The sequence below is a fragment of the Sturnira hondurensis genome, unplaced genomic scaffold, assembly GCF_014824575.4.
Source record: "Sturnira hondurensis isolate 20B ecotype Veracruz unplaced genomic scaffold, ASM1482457v3 Scaffold0019186, whole genome shotgun sequence".
NCBI lineage: Eukaryota > Metazoa > Chordata > Mammalia > Chiroptera > Phyllostomidae > Sturnira > Sturnira hondurensis.
Window position 1 is genome coordinate 2863625 of NW_028091817.1, and position 18394 is coordinate 2882018.

The following is an 18394-nucleotide window of genomic DNA, read 5'->3' on the forward strand; positions in this document are numbered from 1 at the left end:
CTTAGGAAATTTCAAGGGTTTCAGGAGCTCTGTCCCAGGAAACTGGGGGGGGCAGGAACCAACAATGTGTTCCTTATTATAAATCATGGTATCACAGCTATGCTTTCTGGGTCTCATTCTCCCCTTTTCCAGGGGAACAGTGGCCTAAGTAAACAGATTTGCCTTGACACAGAACCACAAGCTGTATTTCCTAAGGGGGTTCCAGGCTATGTTCTCAGAAACTAATTTAAAAACACTTTGTCATTTGCCTAAAGGCTCACAGAATGCTCACCATGGAGAGCATTCCACGGTTTGCTACATAGCAAACCCTATGGAGCACATCTGTGGAAAGGAGGATGAAATGACCAGGAGAGTGAAAGATCTGGAAAGTGGGAGATAACGTGTAAAAACAAGAAAAGCAGGAAATGTGAGAACCACTCTTCAATACTCAAAGAACTGGCCTTTGAAGGAGAAATCAGACAAGCTCATCTACTCCAGGTGACCTCTGAAGAGAGGAATGAGACCCTCTCAGAGGTCATGAGGACTAAGACTTGGATGTCACTAGCATATTTCTTATAATCCTTGCTGTTCCCAAAATGGAGGTGTGAGCTCTCTGCTGCTGCATTGCCCCCATGAGATGTGGGGGCTGCAGAGAGATTGGCAAACTCTGCAGGACAATTTAGGAGGCTCTGCTTCCATGAGAATAGTACAACATGTAGTTTATTCCCTTACACACAACACCCACAATCTAATGAGGAATGCAGCATGGTACAGTGATGAAAAGTCCAATATCAGACCTCCAAGTTCAAAAGTTCAGGCCTTCACGTTTGAACCCCAGCTCCATCACTTAGTCACCATGTGACTCCAGTGACCTTGAGCAAGTTAACTTTCCCCTAGGCCACAGTTTCCTCATCTGCAAATTGGGGATGATACGAACAACAGCTCATGGGACTGTATGAGGGAGATTAACAGGAAGCACTCAAAACAGTGTCTGGGACATAGGAAATGCATAAAGTTAGTGATTTATTATGATTTCTTTGTGATCTTTTTAATCTCTCTGAAGATTACTGGTTAGCAATTCTGAGCCCAATGTGCTGCTGTTCACTGGAGCAGACAGGAGAATATCAAAGATGGGAGACTCAAGCATCACTCAAGGTGGCCTTTACTTAAAGATGACTATAAACATGGGGAACAGCACAGCATGGAGCGAAAGGGAGAAGCCAGAGGCTCATCTCTTTATTCATGAACCCCCAGGATTTCTAAAGTCAGTGAACCCTGGTAGAGAGTTCTGCCCCCAGGTTGCCCTCAGAAGGCAACTCACTACCTTGTGGTTTGCAAAGTCTAGAATGTGGATCCCATAGTCTAGGGAGCAGCCTCCTCTGAGGTCAATGCTGGCTTCTCAAGCTCCTCTCCCAGATCCACAATCCGCACCATGTCTTCCTTCTTGGAAAGCCAAAAGGCAGGGTAAACCGGCTCTGAAAACTTGCAGTCAAATGTGTGAATCAGAGTCATGGCATCAGGCTCCATGCCGTAGAAAGAAAGGATCCCTCCCTGGAAGTTGACATAGATCCCCAGCCTCCAGAAGGAGCTGGCTTTGAGTGGGGTCTCCGTGTCACTGTGCCAGGCCGCGAACTCCTTCCCATTCCAGTGGAGGCTCCAGGAGAAGTTGTTTCCAGAAATGCAGCTGTTGCGCTCCTTACCTTTCCGGTCAATGCCTTTGCAGGTCAGGCCAATGTAGGTGCCTGCCCCAGAGATCTCGACCTCAAAGTAATACCTGTGCAGGTACAGGCTCTGTTGGGACAGCACCTGCCGCCAGTGCACAAACCTGCTGGGGAGGTCTGGGTAGGGATGCTCCCAGGGCGTTGTGTTGGTGACTTTGCGATTGTCCTCCTGCAGCCGGAGGTACCTGTGTGCTGTGTCAGGGTCAAAAGCGATGTCACATGCATCTGAGGAGATACAAAAGTCAGAGAGAGTAGGTCAAACCTGACCATCCTCCAAAGTATGAGAAAATATCTATCTCCCTGTTCTCTGTTTTCCCAGGTGGGTGAAAACCAGAAGACAGGGAACACAAATGTGATATTGTGAGTTATAATGAAAAATACATACTTGGTCCCTAACCCCCTCCCCTTCCTGCCACAGAGCTCCTAAAACCTTTGTAATTTTCTTTGTGATAGAAAGGTCTTTTGTTCTAATGAGCAGATTCTGGATGGGCTTCTGGATAGGCTGGTCACCAGGAAGACCAAACCCTGATTAGAAACTTGGGATTTTCAGTGCCTCCCCAACCCCTTCCCACTTCTCCAGAGAGTGGAGAGGGAAATGTAGTTAACTGATCATGCCTGCATGAAGAAGCTCCATTTAAAAATCCCATTTGTAAGGGGTTCTAAGAGCTTCCAAGTGAGTAAACATATCCACCTTGGGAAATGATGTACCCTAACTCCATGAGGACAGAAGTTCCTGAGTTCAAGACCCTCTCAGACCTAACCCTATGTATCCTTACATCCTTACATCCTTACACCTGTGTCCTTTATCATAACCTTTAATGAACCAATAAACATAAGTAAGTATATCCATGAGTTCTGCGAGCTGCTCTAAAAAATTATTGCAGCCGAGGAGGGGGTCATGAGAACCTCCAATTTGTAGCTGAGTTAGACAGAAGTTGTGATGAACCTACTCCTTGTGACTGGCATCTGAAGTGTGGCGTAGTCTCCTGAGACCAAGGCCTTAACCTGTAGACAGTGGCAGAATTGAGTTAAACTGTGGGACACTCAGCTGGTGCTGTGGAGGACTACTTATTGGGGAGACCTCCCACACATGCTGTCAGTAGTCCGAGATCATTTTTTAAAATTAAATATTATATTGTTATTCTATTACAGTTGTCCCAATCACCTCCTCCCTCTTAAATGAGTCATTTCACTTCCTTTCTTTCTGAAGATCAAATTGTTTGGCATTTCCTGTATTATTTTCTGAACTGAATCAAGGAATAAAATCTATTGACTCACTGTTTCATTCACTCAACAAGTACATGCTGAAAACCAGGCACTGTTCTACCCAGTGTTGGCAAGTGTTTGGGGGAATAGGCCTTCATGTGCTCATGTTTGATCCTTTTTAAAAACTGACCAATATTTAGCCAGGTAAACTCTGAAGTCATCCCCACACATTTTTCTCTTCCCTGTCCTGGAAAATGGTAGCACCACCATGCACCCAGCTCCTCAAATCTCACTAAAGATACTTTGACATTTCTTTTTCCCTCAACCTCACCCCTGTCTTGTCCCTCCTCACACACACAGGAAGCAGCAAGCCTTGTAGGTACCAATGATTTCTCTCCAGGGCACTGCTTCATCTCCCACTGAAAGCACCTCCAATCTCACCCAGACTAGGGCAATAGGCTCCATGATGGTTATGTTGATCTCCCATACTTCCCTTTTGCATCTTCCGCACAAAAGCATCATGTTGCTTGTTTCAGGTTGTAGGTGAAGGTGAATCATATCACTCAGCGTACAGCTCTTTGATGGTGCCCCTTGCTCTTAGGATGAAGCAAGGGGCACCCCTCGCCCTGGCCTACATGGCCTGTGTCACTGGCCTTGTCTCCTGCCCTCTACCCTTTGATCACCACACTCCAACACCCTGACTTCAGACCCACCCAACACTGAACCCACTTCAAGACTTTGGCACAGACCATTCCCTCCACAATGTCATTGTTGCTCCAGCCTGAGCCTGGCTGGTTCTTACTGGCCCTTTGAGGCTGCAGCTGGGAGCCCATGTTTTCAGAGCATCTCCTTGATGTGAGTTACTCCCATCTGTGACTCTCAGAGCACCCTGGCTTTTTAAAGCATCGTAATGAGCTACTCATGTGTTTGTCTCATGCTTGTCCTCCTTCTTATTTGAAAGAGGAACACTTTATGTGGGACTCTATCCTGGGGTTCCAGCCCAGAGAAGATGCACAAAATATCCTTGCCAAATGAATTAACATATTAAAGGCTATTTTAAAATCCATTAATTAAAAAAAATAACTTAGTTCACCCGGGAGCTTTCCAAATTCTTTTGGTGAGAGAAATTCTTAGCAGTCAATGAGACCATGTCCTGGAAGAAAACAAGGACACAGCAGTCCAAGAAGTTAAAAGGAGAAGTGAGTATAAATGGAGGACCACCTGCAGCTGCCACTAAAAGTGGCCCCAACAGTGCCCACCAGTGCCCACCACCAGCTCCTGTGGCAATCCTTAGCATCAGATATTGAGCAATAACATTCCTCTCAACTCAGGAGACCCAGGACTCCCAGGAGGGCAGGTGATTCCACGTTTTCAAACAAGAAAACCAGAATGCATCTGGAACATTTGGTTTGTTCCAGCAAGCAATGATAATTTTAGAGATGTCATAGGCAGAATGTCAATGTTTAAAGGAGAAAGAGGCCAGTGTATAAGAAGCTCAGCTAGTCAAGTTGGCAATTTGAGCCCCAGACCTTTGAAAAGGGGAAAAATCTGAGTCTATAAAAGGTTAAATATTCAGAACAATGCTCAAGTAGAAAAAGTCAGTACTAAGATATTTGTTGCCCTGGCTGGTGTAGCTCAGCAGATTGAGCAAACCAAAGGATCGTGGTTCGATTCCCAGTCAAGGCACATGCCTGGGTTGCAGGCTATTTCCCAGCAGGGGACACACGAGGCAACTGTACATTGATATTTCTCTCCCTCTCTCCTTCCCTTCCCCTCTAAAGATAAATAAATAAATAATTTAAAAAATATATTTGTCATTCAAAAGAGAATAGATTATAATAGAATATCATGTCATTTTTATTTGGTGTTAAGAATAAAGTGTGTTTGACTTCTTGTACTAATTATACCTGTTTGTGATACATAGATGATCTTCTGTCAGGAAGAGGGGAAGAATAAATAATGGAAACTGTGGGAACCAAGAGGTCCTAGGAAATTCAGAGCTGTGGCAGGAAGAGCAGGTTGGCATCAGAACCTAAGGCTGCATGGAATAACTTCAGGAAGGGGGGCCTCAGAGTTCATCATTCACTGGTCACCTCCAGAAACAATTAGAAGTATTATTCAATGTGCATCCCAGAAAGATGAACTAGCCAAATGCTGTAAAAAATTAGCCTTAAATGTACAGGTGCAGTCCTTCCTCTACTAGCAGATGAAATCTCCCTGGCTTGTTAACCATAGTGAAATACCAATTGGAAATACAGTGTTTTAAATAATGCTAACAGACCAGCTCAATGCCACATAATGACAGAATGATGGGCTATGCAATTCTGGCCAAGCCAGACTTAACAGGGAACTATTTGGTAACTGGCCAGGCTCTACAAACATGCCAAGGTCACAGAAGACAAAGAAGGACTCAGGGACTATGCCCAGATTGGGGGACAATAAGGAGGCATAGGAATATCTGTGACCCTGGAATGGACTTTAGGCCAAAAAAAGGACATTGGCTGGAACACTGGGTGAAATTTTGTAGATTAGCTAATAGCACCGTAGCAACAACATGCATTTCTTGGTTTTGGTCAATGTAGTGTAATTATGTAAAGTGTTAACATTTAGAGAAGTTGGATAAAAAGTACGTAGAAATTCCTTGTCCTATTTTTGCAATGTTTTTGTAAGTTTGAAATGTTTCAAGTGAAAAGTTAAAAATTTTTGCAATTAAATTTTAAAAAATGTACTATGTAGGGATAGACCAAGATTGCAAGAACCTGAACCCTATATGCAATATAGTATTCTTGCTTCAGCAAAGCATTACACTGACACCAATAACTAAGGAAAAGAGAGCAGTTCACAACTTACATTGGAGGAACTGTTGCCTGGTGCTGGGCTCAGGTTTTGAGGTCCAATACTTGTGCTCAACAACAGCTGACACTTGAGTGCTGATGTCATACTCTTCTAGAAAATCAGAGAGGTGTGAATGAGTACCTGCCCAGGTAGTCAGGAGAATGTAAGAAGCAGGTCTTCACAGCCACTCTTGACCCTAGGTCTCCTGGAGGCAGGTGAGGCTGGAACCTAGTCACCTCTCAGGGAACCATGCTCACTGGGCTGCATTTCTCTCATAGATAAAACAAAATAGGCTGAAAAAGATCCCAGACTGACTTGCATTTCACTTAAAAGTATGTGCATTAGCAATCTGAGAAGCCAAACATAGAAATGCCAGCCAATTGCAAGATGTGACTAACTCACCCTACCTGGGTCTCAATTATAAAATGAAATCAAGATGTGTCCATTAGTAACATAGTCTAGCCATAGGATGGCTTTGAAAATGAGATGTGCCCCTGATTTCACCCTCCTCCCCTCGCTCTTTTTCTCACCTTCCTTGTGGACCACTTGGAGAGGCACACATAGCACAGCCCACAGGAGACTTCTCACCTTCTCTTGCAAACTCCTCCAGCTTGTTCCTGTAGTTGTGCAGCAACTGCACCAAGTGCACAGTGGAGTCCATGATGACCTTGTGAATACCAGAGAGCTTATCCTTGAGTCCAATGTAAACACTAGGGAAGGCACTGTCCTCGGTGTTCTTAAACTTGCAGTACTCCTGCAGGGAAGGGAACATGGTAGCATCCACCCTGGTTTCTGTATCTCCTAAACTGGGCTGTCTTTTTCACTCACTCTCTGCAACTGTAAAATGGGTTGATGGTGATGTGTACTTCCCAAAGAAAGTATGTCATGTGTCCAGCTCTGGGTCTAACATCACAGAAAACATTTATTTTTCAAAATGGGAAAGTGGGTTTTTAAAAATCAAGAGACACCAGACATCCATGAACAGCTCCAATACACAGCCCAGACTGGACCAAAACCCAAAAACATTCTGTGCCAATCACCCAAATGGAGGTAACATTCCTGCTATGCATACCCTCAGGACTTTAAAAAAAAAAATTTAAACACAAGTCCTTAGACAGAAGCATTTGCTGCCTTTTCCTTGTCAATTACTGCTCTCTCCAATTCTTCTACTGTGACTTAGAGTTTGAAATGTGTTTCCAAATAGATAATCACAGTAAGCCAATTGTGCTTCAAAGCAATGTGATGACCAGAAAAGGTTGCTCTCAGATGTAACACATTATTATGAAAACTCAAATGCAACTGAAACACTGAAGAGCGGACTGGATACACATAAAACTCAGTGATGAAAACAGTGGTAACAAGATGGTGAAACAGATAAGGAGAGGGGAGAAAAAAGTCCAAACCAGATTGTTGGAAGAGCCAATGAGAGAGGAGAGAGAAACATTTTAAAATTCTATATAGAGTTTGTACTATACATGATAAAGGCATTTTAAATCAGTGGGAGAAAGGATAAGTTATCCAATAGGTGTCATTTCAAGTGGCTAACAATTCAGGGGAAGGAAGTTATCTTTAACCAAAATAAATAAGTTAACTTATACTAAAATAGATTTGGTACATATTAAAGTTTTCATATTAAAGTTATAAAAGGAAAACAAAAACAAAGAAAAAATTATTTATATACTCTTGGGGAACGCATGACATGGAAAGCCAATTTTTATTCATATTTTCTTCACATTTTGATACTGACAAGCAAGGAACTGGTAGAAAGCCATCCCATAGGTATTTTGTCTCTGCTTCTCTCTCCCTCATTACAACTGTGGTGGGAAGCTGCATGATTGTTTTCCTTCATACCCTTCTGGTTTTTCCACAATAAACATTTATGTCTGTTGTAACTAGAAGAAAATTTTTTAAAAAAATGTAATCAAGAAAATTACCCGTATTTAGGAATATTAGCCCTGAAGGAACTAATTACTTACTCTAACCTGACTGTTTGATAAATGAGGAATTTGAGACCCAGAGAAGTTTAGTGACTTGCTAAAAACTACAGAGCTATTTAGAGACAGATCCAAAATGGCAGGATTAATGCCCAAGTCAGTGTCCTTCCCTACAAGTTACATGTGCTCTAGTCCATCCCTAGTAGTACCTGCCTTAGTGCATCTCAGTACCTTGCAATGAGAAGTCCCCTCTCCTCTGCCAGGCCTTGCTCACTCAGCCCCTCACATGGGACAGGTGTCCAGTTTCACCCTGCCAGGTTTGCCTCCTTCCTGCTGTCAAAGTGGTTTCCAAACCACACTGATCTGAGCTTATCCTTCTCCCATAAGAAGTCCTCCCTTGGCTTCTGTGACTTCCTGATGAAAAGCAAACTAATCTCACAGTCAGAAGGCAGCCTGTCCTGGCCAGCCCCATCTTCCATCACTTAGGAAAGCACCCAGTCCCTCCAATCAGTTGTGCTCTCTCAAACCTCTCCTGGAGCACACTTCTCTTTGAGTATTACTCACCTGTCCTGAGCTGGTTCCAGCTTGCTGCTCTGGGAGGGCTTCCTTACCCTTCCAGTACTCTTGCCTTTGCTGAATCAACACCTGCCCCCTCTATCTAGAAGGCCCCCTGTGCACCCCATCTATCAGAGAGCAGTTCCAGTCTAGCATCTCATCTGCCAGTTAGTTCCCTGTTCTTAGTTTTATGGGCACCTCCACCCAGCCCTGAAACCTGTACCTCCAGGAACAGAACAGTGTTGCTGATGGCCACAATCCTCCCCAGCTCTTGGTGGCTCTTCTCCATCTCTGCACTCCTGTGCTCCAGGTGTGCCTTGATGCCACTGGCCTGGCTCAGGGCGGCTTGTTCCTTCTCCTCCAAAAAGAGCATCACATCAGCCTGGGCCTTCCTCATGGCAGCAAGGAGTTCCCCAAACTGCTCCTCAGCTACCATCTTCACCTCTGACACTGACACCTGGTGGGCCAGGTGGGTGGGGGCGAGGAGGACACAGGAAGAACCTGTTAGCAAGGTGTCCAACTTTATCACAGCTCAACACACAGAAATGTAAACTCAATAAACCTGTAAATTAAGGAGCAATTTTCTACTGCAAAAGGAAGCTTTTATTCTCATCTGAATCCTGGGTTCTTGGGGAAAAAATATTGACTCCCCAGCATGCAAATGTTTATTTAGCCATCTTTTAAAAAAGATTTTTATTTATTTATTTTTAGAGAGATAAGAAAGAGGGGAGAAAGAGGGAGAGAAACATCAATGACAAGAAACATGGATCGATTGCTTCTCCCACACCCTCAACTGAGAACCTGGATCACAACCCAGGCATGTGCCCTGACTGGGAATCAAACCAGCAACTTTTCAGTTTGCAGGCTGACACTCAATCCACTGAGCCACACCAGCCAGGGCTACTTACCCATCTTTAACTTAGTCTCCCATCCACTGGATGAGTGAATGCATTGTATGTGTCTGAGACCCCTTCCAGATCTGACATCTGGGCTGCTTGCTATTCATGGTTCTCAAACCAAGTTCAAATATTCAGTGTATTTGATACTTATATTTACTGTGGTCAATTAATAATTTGGCTTCCTTATACAATTCATAGCATGAATTACCTTTCTTAGCATGTCATTATGTCTGGTTAAACTGCCTATTGAGGCCATCAGAGGCAAAAGCACATGTAAGTTAATGGAGTCCTACCAGGCACGAAATGCTCAGGGTGTGTGTGAGTGACCACAGTACCCACACATTGCAGGATGAGCACACCTAGCAGACTGAAATGTTCCATTCAAATAAAATACAAAACAACTCAGTGTGAAAAACATTAAGGATTTACATGATGGCACTCATTGCACGTGGGGCCCTGTCCTCTCATGTGGTGAATGTCCTTTGTAAATGCGTTCAATACGTTGTAGAGCATATTTACAGTATCAATCCAAGTTTTAAATGACTTCCTCTTCTCTTTGATAGTTCTTAAGTACTGATGCTGACAGTTCTTAGAGTAAAAATTTCTTTTTTCTGTAGTTAAGAGTTCTTGAAATACAGGAAAAACATTGCATTCTTGCAAACAATTAGTGGTGTGCTCTCAGCTCTACAATAGGTCCAGAAAGGTTGTCAGTCAGAAATTAGTTAGTCTGGATGGTGAATGCCAGGTGGTCTAGAGGGTGAATCCTGAGAAGTCTGGGACATTCAGTGGTCTGGATAACAGATGTTCACGTGGATGCTAGGTGGCCTGGACATACAAGTTCTTTAAGGGGTGGTCAGAGGTTTATGTGGAGGTCTGATATGTGTCCAGATGTGTGCCCAGGCATTGACACAGGACTGGAAAGTTTTAAAAATTTTAAGTTTCCAGGATATTTAAGATAAGAATAGAGTATTTCCTCATGCCTCAGCTTTTGAAATGTTAATAATTTTAGCAGCTTGTTGAAAGTGACTTCATTTTATATATTTCCCTATCTTTAACAAACATTTATTTGGAATCAAAAAGAACTGCAGCTCAGAGAGAAACCCAAATAGTTTCCCAAGTACAGGATGAGGGCAAGGGGTCTGTATGAGGAAAGGAAGGGAATAATTACATAAATAAAGGAAAAACAAATTCTACTGGCACTAACAAGCTGAGTTACTCCTTAGCTGTACAAGGCTGGCTTCTTAATCAGTCTTCAGAAAGAGAGTCCATAACCATCAGTCCTTGTGTTAGGAGGTTTGCTGTCCTGGTGGCTTTGCAAACACTGGTTTGTAAGGCAATGTTGGTTTGGCCAGGGGTGTTGTGGGAAAGGAGCAGGATCCACTTACTCCCTATACTGATGACATGTAGGTTCCTCAGAGAATCACGATGCCATGAGAATCACGAAGCTCAGAGACTAAAGACAAACCTTGGGGTCCCAATACCTCCTCTCCCCCTGCCCCGACTGAGGCCCTACTGAGGGAGAGGGGTAGACAGGCAGCCTTCTGCTGCTGTGTGCAGCTGCTCAATCCTTAGCCTTCTCAGGGAGAAACACTTCTTCCTTGCATGTAAATGGGGTTCATGAAGAGTATAATTTACTGCCTAAATGATGACAAATAGATACTAAGGGAAAGAGGGGCCACAAACATACCCAAGTACCAACCATAATGATTTAAAGAGGATGGTACATATGTCTGTCAATACACCAACTCACTCTCAGGTCGAGGGCACAACAATCCCAGCCTCACAGACAAGTCTCATTACCTCTCTCTGTCGTCATGTCCCTTGTACACATGTCCTTTGACTGCAGGTGGCACTGTGATAACTACCTCCCACAGTCACCATGCAATTATGAACAGAGCTGCATAAGGATCAAAGTGTCTAAAAAGGAAAGAATAGCAAGGTGCTCTGTGTGATTCACCAGATTATGTTGAGCCTGGAAGTCAACAATCTCTGAAGGTTTTTCAAATGGGTAATTGTTTTTCCTATTTTCATAAGATTATGTGAATAAGGAAGAGGTATTTACCCTTCGGTAGCTAGTTAGCAATAAACACTAAGAAAGAGAAAATTTTTAAGTTGAAATGAATACATGCATTACATATGGATAGATGGGCAGATGGATGGATGAACGGATGGATGGATGGGACAGAAACATTCCTGATATGCAAAGAATGATGCCACTGATTGATTGATTCACTGCCATGGGGTAGGTATATGGCATTCTCTGCTGAGTGGTGGCTATTGGTTTGCCACTAATGAAAAGCATTTGTGGGACTATTGGGGTCTACTTAGAGTTTATGTGGAAAGTGGTAATAAAATCAGAGAGACTAAAACTAGGTAGCCAGGCACACCATTGACCTCAACAGCATCATTATCAAATCCAACAGTCCTCAACTTTCTCTCCTGGATGCCAAGACATATGACTGGTGACATCCACATGCAGATAGACAACCCAAGACTGTGTATAATTCTGGGAGCTCTATATTAACCCCCCTCATACACTTTCTCCTGGTCAAGAAAGCACACACAAATGTAAAAATAAGAATGCTGTTATTATATGACTAGTTTGCTTCTATTCTATAGTATGAAAAAGTAACTTACCAATTTTGAACCTTAACCTAATTTCATAGCAAATCCCATCAGGAAGTTTAGGCCACACAGCGGTGTAGCCAACTCTATCTGTGCCTGTAATTCTCATTTGCTGAGGGACCCCAAGTAGCCCATTGACATAGAGGCTGCAGCCTTATGTCTTAAAACCTTGCTGGGCCATGCTGAGCCTGCAGCAGCGCCCAGGTACACTGAAGCCTGACAGGTGACCCAGACCAGTCTTACCAAAACGGATTTATGGTTAGCTTGGAGCCTAGCAATGGCATTTTCATTCAACTTGAGTTTGTGCTCCAGGTCCAACTGGGTGCCCCGAAGCTCAGCCTAAGAAAATAAAAGGATGGTGTTAAGAGGAGGAGTCCAGTGCTCACAAGAGCAACATCACACTCTACTTACTTCCATGGGAAGGAGAGTTTGACCTCAGAAGCTGTTCTCAGAAGCAGCCAAGAGTACCCTAAAGGGAGGCATAAAGGGTCACCCTTGTGCCTGCACCTCCTGGAGCTGAACTCAGCATGAATTGGCTAAAATACGGGGAGCACATACACTGTGCTGTACTTGTCCTCATTTTTAGCATTCATATGGACTACCTTCTATCACCCTGACCACACCATGTTAGGTAAAGGTCATTACCTCCATTTTATAGATGATACAATAAAGTCACCTAATCCAAGGTCACACACATTCAACAGTGTAATTGAGCCCAGACTGTCTGACCCAGAATCAGCAAAGAAGGAGCGTGGGCTTGGAGCTGATGGTGGGCATCCCAGGTTTTCTACTTAGCTGCTGAGATTTTGGAAAAATCTACATCCCAGCCTCCTCCACCCAGACCTCCCTTTCTTCACCTATGGAATGGGGACAACCAAAGTGCCTCATTTGCAGGATAACTGTGTTAATGGGAACTTCACTGCTGCACTGGAAGTACTTCATCAATGCCTTCATCACCATCATGTGTCCTTGTCCTTACTCTTACTGCTGCATGGCTGCTTTCTGTCACACATTCCTGTCCACCCTGGGGGCAGCAGAGCAAACCAGCCAAGGTGGGCACCCACTCTGACCCTATGGCTCTGCTTCACTCTTGCCTCCTGGGACTCCCTAAGCACTTTCTGCCAAAAAGTGTCCTGAGACATGAAACTTAAGCCTTTGAAAACTTCAGAGGCCATGTCACTTTCCTCCTTCCACAAAGGAATGAGACAGCAAAAAGGAAAAAAGAATGGCTCTAATGGCTTTTAATAGGTTATGTCTGTATTCATAGCTGTGAGTCATTATGCCCTAATAGAACTCAGAGGCTATAAATGAATGTCCCTCCTTTCTCCCACTGAAACTGAAATCCAGGGAATTCCAGGCCTCCCAGGAAGGGCAGCCTTGGCAGGCAGGGGACTCACCTCACAAGGACACTCTCAGAATGCAGGTCATGTTGGCACAGGCTCTGGGGCACTGACTAGAGCTGATGGAACTCCAGTGGCCTCCCAGTCCTGACACTTGAGACCTGCTGCTCAGAGTGAAGAGGGGGAGTGGGAGGGGAGGGGGTTGGCCCCATTTGAGGATAACCATGGACTCCTAATCTAAAAGGCTTACACAGTGACCTGCCCCAGAGGAGGCGGAAAGAAACACAAACTGCTGGTTTAAAGGTGGAGGCAGCTCCAGCAGCACATCCCAGCCACGGGCACAGATGTGACAATGTGGTGATGCAGTCAATCCCCGTAGGACCCTGAGCCACAGGGGGACATCCAGAGTCTCCAGTGAGGGACTTCTCTCCAAGCTCTGCAAACCACCATAAAAGGAGAAGGTGGCTCCTAAGTGTCTAGTGGAGACTTCTCTGAGGGAGTCATTCCAGAGGAAGTTACTCCTGCTTCCCACAAAAGGCGGGGCCACTTTGGGAAACCAGTATCTCCAGTTATTCCTCCTCTTAAGAAATGATAGGGTGGTTCCAGGTCTGGCTTCAGGCTTTCCAAAGATGCCATCTATATACATCTCAGGCCAAGGGCAAGCAGGACAGTGGCATCAAAGAGCACAGACAACCCGATGTCTATGGTCACAGGGAGTCCTGCTGACTTCAATGGGGAGTGCCGAACATGCAAAAGGCTCCCTATTTGGGGCCTGAAGACCTGCCATCACTGGCTGTACAATCTTTATCAAAATTTTATCAAGACGCCCATCATTCAGTGTCTCCTCTGGAGTAGGGCTATAAGAATTATCGATAGAATTGTCCTTGCTTCTATCTATAGGGCAAAGGTGGCAACCCAGAGTGTGGTGGCCAGAAACCAGGTTAGAGACGCACATAGAAAGAGCATAGGGCATGAGATAAGAGAAGAAAACTCCACATGGTATTAGTTCCTTTATATTTCCAACCAGGAGATGTTGGTGTTTGCCTTTGGTCTACCTCTGACTTCTTTGCTCAGTCAGGTGGTCAGAACCTACTACTACCAGTCCATGATCTTGAAGACATACAGCCTGGCAGAATGTTTTAAAAAAAACAAATTACATAACACTGAGTTCAAGGCCATTCTCAAAATTTCTAGAACTTCTTTTCCTGAGTGGCCTTGAATCACCTACCTATTGGATACCGGCAAACAGGCTGTGACCAATGCTGGCTGACCACTCCCCTAAAATACAAAAATACCTGTGGCTCCCAGGAACTTGGCTCCTGTTCTATATGGGGACTCAGCTGGTGGGCAGTACTCAGCTCTGAAACCTCTGGAGCCAATGCTGATGTTGACTGCAACGACCTATCACTAATGAACTTCAGGATCAGAGACAGGGCCCGGATCAGTCTCCCTCCTCCACAAATCCTGCCCTGACCTAATCCCTCACCACAACTGTTCCCACCTTTGACCTGTGGCAGTGTGTTACTCCAGCCCTTTGTGGTTCCAGGAGTCATGGAATGTGCCTTGACTTCCTCACTGGAGCTCACACTCTCTGAAAATAGACACTGTAGCCTCACACTTAGCCCATAGGAAATACTCCACAATGTTTGATAAACTTGAGGAAAAACAAGAGCCATATGCATTTCGCAGGTCAGAACAGAGGGGAAGGCAGTCCAAAGGAGCACCAGTTTTATAACACACCCATGCACATGGGCACATTTGTATGGCAGCAGCCAGCCTAAGATTCAGAGGAGGAGAGAGGAGTCAAGACCAGCTGCTCTTAGAAGTGAGGGGGGCTTGGGAGGCGGGCTTGGAGCAAAGGGACATGCTGAGTTCCCCACTGGGAAGGGTTCAACAGAATAGAAAAAAATAATCAAAGAACACCCAGAACTGCCAAAACTCAGAGTTTTTGCCCCCCGCATAGCTAGAGACTGTGGGAGTTCCAGAAAAGGCTCACTTGGCTAACTGAGAAATAAGTTGCTCTGTGGACCCAATGCAGGATCTCAGCCACTTGGTGTCCTTGTGGCTGACCCTGCCACTTGCAGTTTTCCAGGCACAACATGTCTGCCTGAGTAATTAGCCCTTAACATGATCCAAAGTGACCATCAAGCAACGCCAGCAGGCCTGGGCCAGCTGAAGGGAATGCTGTACTTCTAGAGCCTTCATTATGTCTAATGGAACTTTCAAAATGATGCTGGTAGCAGCTGTAGCCTTGTCAGGGCATTGAGTCTGCTGGGCTATTCCTCTTGGGCTCCTGGAAAGAAATATTTTGGCTCCTAAGGTTTGGTAGAGCCACCTACAGTGTGGCTACCACTCAAAGGGTAAACTTAACATCTGAGCTGAAAACAAAAAACCCAGGGTGGAAAGGGCAAGAATGCTCTTAGGCAGACCAGAAAGCAGAGGTTGTGAACTAGGGTCATCTCCAAAACTCTGGGGTCTGGGGCTATCACACTACATTTATAACCATGATCACTTTTCAGCACTAAAAACTACCCTAGAACCCTTACCCAGATGTCCTGATTTTACCTTATCAGTTCTCTCATAGGATGTCTGAATTTGGGGTTCCACACATGCTGCACACAAGTCTTCTTGCTCAGAATCACAATAACCCTAAGTTTCTGTAATGCATCCATTTATGCTGTGTTTGAAATTTGTATTGTGTCTATGCTGCTACAGGCATAGAACATTTCTTAAAGAAAACAGGAGACAGTGTAGAAGACGGTGATTGCCTCCAAGGAGGGAGGATGAGAGATACAGGATGGGAGGGAGAACTTTTTCTGGTATAATCTATTGCAATGTTTGGTGTAGATTGTTTTCTAGTAACTGGATGCATCCCTTTTCCAGTTAAGTATAATGAAATTCAGATATTATAAAGGGCAAAGCAGTACACTTTGCCTTAATATTTCTACTATATGTTTAGTAGGTTTTTAGCGCCAAAATAAAAAAGGTGAAGTTCTAACACTGTGATCTTGGGGTCCTTCCCTTGTGTCCCTCCAGCAGGTGGCTTCCCTGAAGCCTTCATTCCTCTCTGCATGACTCCTGTGTATGAATTTGGACAAACATGGTGGAGATAAAAGATCATAACCTCATGAGTTATCTAGGGACTGGATGAGAAAAGCCATGGGAAGCATTTAACACATAGCAATGCTCAATGAAGACTAATTTTCTCAATCATGCAGAACTTTTTCCTTTGATCTGCCTACTTGTTAATGCAGAGCTCCTTCACGGTTACAGAAGTAGGGAAAGGAGGGGTATTCCCTGACACTGGAAACACTAGAAACAGTTAGCAAGTGGCTTCCAGAGTTGGAAACAATGACTCACTGGCATCTGGACTACACAGCTTTCCAAAATAATTCCCACTAGCATGGGGTAAAATCTGTGCCTATGGAGGAACATGGGAGTGGGGCCCTGGCAAGACAACTACCCTTCCTGGAAGCCTCTTTCCTTTGCTGCCCAGGAAGCCTGGGCCAAGGGTGGAACTGCCCCATGTACAATGCAAAAGGAGACCTGCCAGGAGTGTGACTTCAAGGAATCTGGGACAAAAGTCACCTGCACTTTCCCACTAAGAATAAAACAAGTGCTCTAGGGAAGTTAAAGTATGAGAAACAAAGCAGACAGAGCTGCTAAATTCATTCCCAAGAACTCTGGGTTCTCAACTGTAGGGCTAGTTGTTCTAGAAACAGCTTCCCTATCTGATGGGAATAATATTACAGGCTACGCACATGGTGGGTGTTTTTTTTTTTCAGTCTCTCCTGATACCACTGTCTGATATAGAACTTTTCCCCCGAGTTTGTTGTCCTTGACATTGTACCTGGAGGTAGGATTCCAACTCTATGTAATCTTAGTCCTTTCAAGCTCTTGGATTTCACCCCTAAATCCAGGGGGGCACGTCTAGTGATCTCTCTTGTTTGGGGTAGAGGGAAGAAAAATGAATAAAGGGAAGGTCTGATTATTTTCCCTTGAATTTCTGCTAAGGTTCACACTTCATTAATTGCCACGCAGATCCAGTCGGAGGGAAGTATCACGGGGCTCTCAGCCCCTTCCCGGATTCTGCACCGCAGGCCTGACCTCCAAACAACCACGGAAAGCTGCAGGAGAAATAGCAGGAAACCACCCGAAGGAGGAGAGACAGACACGACAGGAGATGGCCCAGGGGCAGCAGCCGAGATGCGGCAGAGCGACCTATTTCGGGTTTCTGAGCCAAGTGAACTGGATATTTACGCTGGAAAAAGAGCCGGATACCAGGGTAAAGTTCTCCTCAAGGGAACTCGGAGCACAGGAGACCAGGCAGGAGTCCCGGGGCTGCGGCAGCCATGCCGCCTCTCCCTGGGCACACCGCCTCCCCACCTCCCTCTCCCAGAGGGGCCCAGCACTCGCCTCCTTGTCCCTACGGGCGACATCCAGGGAGACTGAGGCGTGGCCTTTGTGCTCGCCCTGGCCACACTCCTGGCAGATACACTGGCGGTCGTCGCAGCAGAAGGCGACTAACGGGCTGTGGTGGGCCAGGCAGGTGCGCAGGTCCCGGTCCTTCACCGGCTCTGCCAGCTGGTGGCTGTGCAGTTTGCTGTTCTCCTGGTGTGGCCTCAGGTGCTCCTCACAGTAATTCACCATGCAGGTCAGGCAGGACTTCACCGCCCTCACCCTGCTGGCCCCGAGGCAGAAGTCACAGAGGATCTCCTGCTCCCCCTCGCTGCCAGAGCCAGCGCCCTGACCCTCGGGTTCCCCCAGAGGGCTTTCCAGGGAGCCCTGATCCTCGGCCTCTGCTGGGCTGTCTGACCCAGAGTCTGGGCTGAGAGTGACCAGAGAGTGAGCGGGGACCCCGGATAGTAGCCCTGGAGCCATTAGGTCCAGCTCGGCCATCTGGAAGGCTCTGCCGGCTCTGCCGTCCTTCCTCTGCTCCTTGGCCAGGCGGGGACAAGCACAGCCCTAGCCGGCTGGGAGAACCACGCCCAGACGACTCTAGTGGCCCCTGGACTTCACTGCTTCCTCCCTCCCGGAGGCAGCTCTCTTAGTCACCACTCCGCCCAGCGCTTGGACAGGGGCCAGCTGTGGTGACGACAGGCCGCGAGATTACTTCTGCTCTGGGCGAGGCTTGAGACGTGTCCGCGCAGGCTCAGGCCTCTCTTCCGGTGGAGTCTGAAACTACACTCCTACGTGTGTCATTCGTCCCTCCATAGGCTTAGCAGAAGACCATGTGTGTCTGTGGCTGGCCGGTCTGGGAAGGACTCGAGATCCCTGAGCTCTGCTGTAAAAAGCCTTCA

At 45.7% G+C, this 18394-nt stretch overlaps 1 protein-coding gene across 2 annotated transcripts; it reads right to left on the bottom strand.

The window, feature by feature from the left end:
* Nucleotides 1–969: 969 nt before the first annotated feature.
* Nucleotides 970–18117, bottom strand: TRIM16 (tripartite motif containing 16). Of its 2 annotated transcripts, XM_037070938.1 has the most exons (6): nucleotides 17511–18115; nucleotides 11998–12093; nucleotides 8454–8687; nucleotides 6330–6495; nucleotides 5757–5852; nucleotides 970–1925 (listed from the first exon to the last, which is right to left on the bottom strand). In XM_037070938.1, the coding sequence occupies exons 1-6, from the start codon at nucleotides 17991–17993 to the stop codon at nucleotides 1342–1344; spliced, it is 1659 nt and encodes a 552-aa protein (XP_036926833.1). In that variant the 5' UTR covers nucleotides 17994–18115; the 3' UTR covers nucleotides 970–1341. The 2 variants fall into 2 exon arrangements, with proteins under 2 accessions (XP_036926833.1, XP_036926834.1); XM_037070939.1 differs by lacking the exon at nucleotides 8454–8687 and having other exon boundaries at nucleotides 17511–18117.
* Nucleotides 18118–18394: the final 277 nt, after the last annotated feature.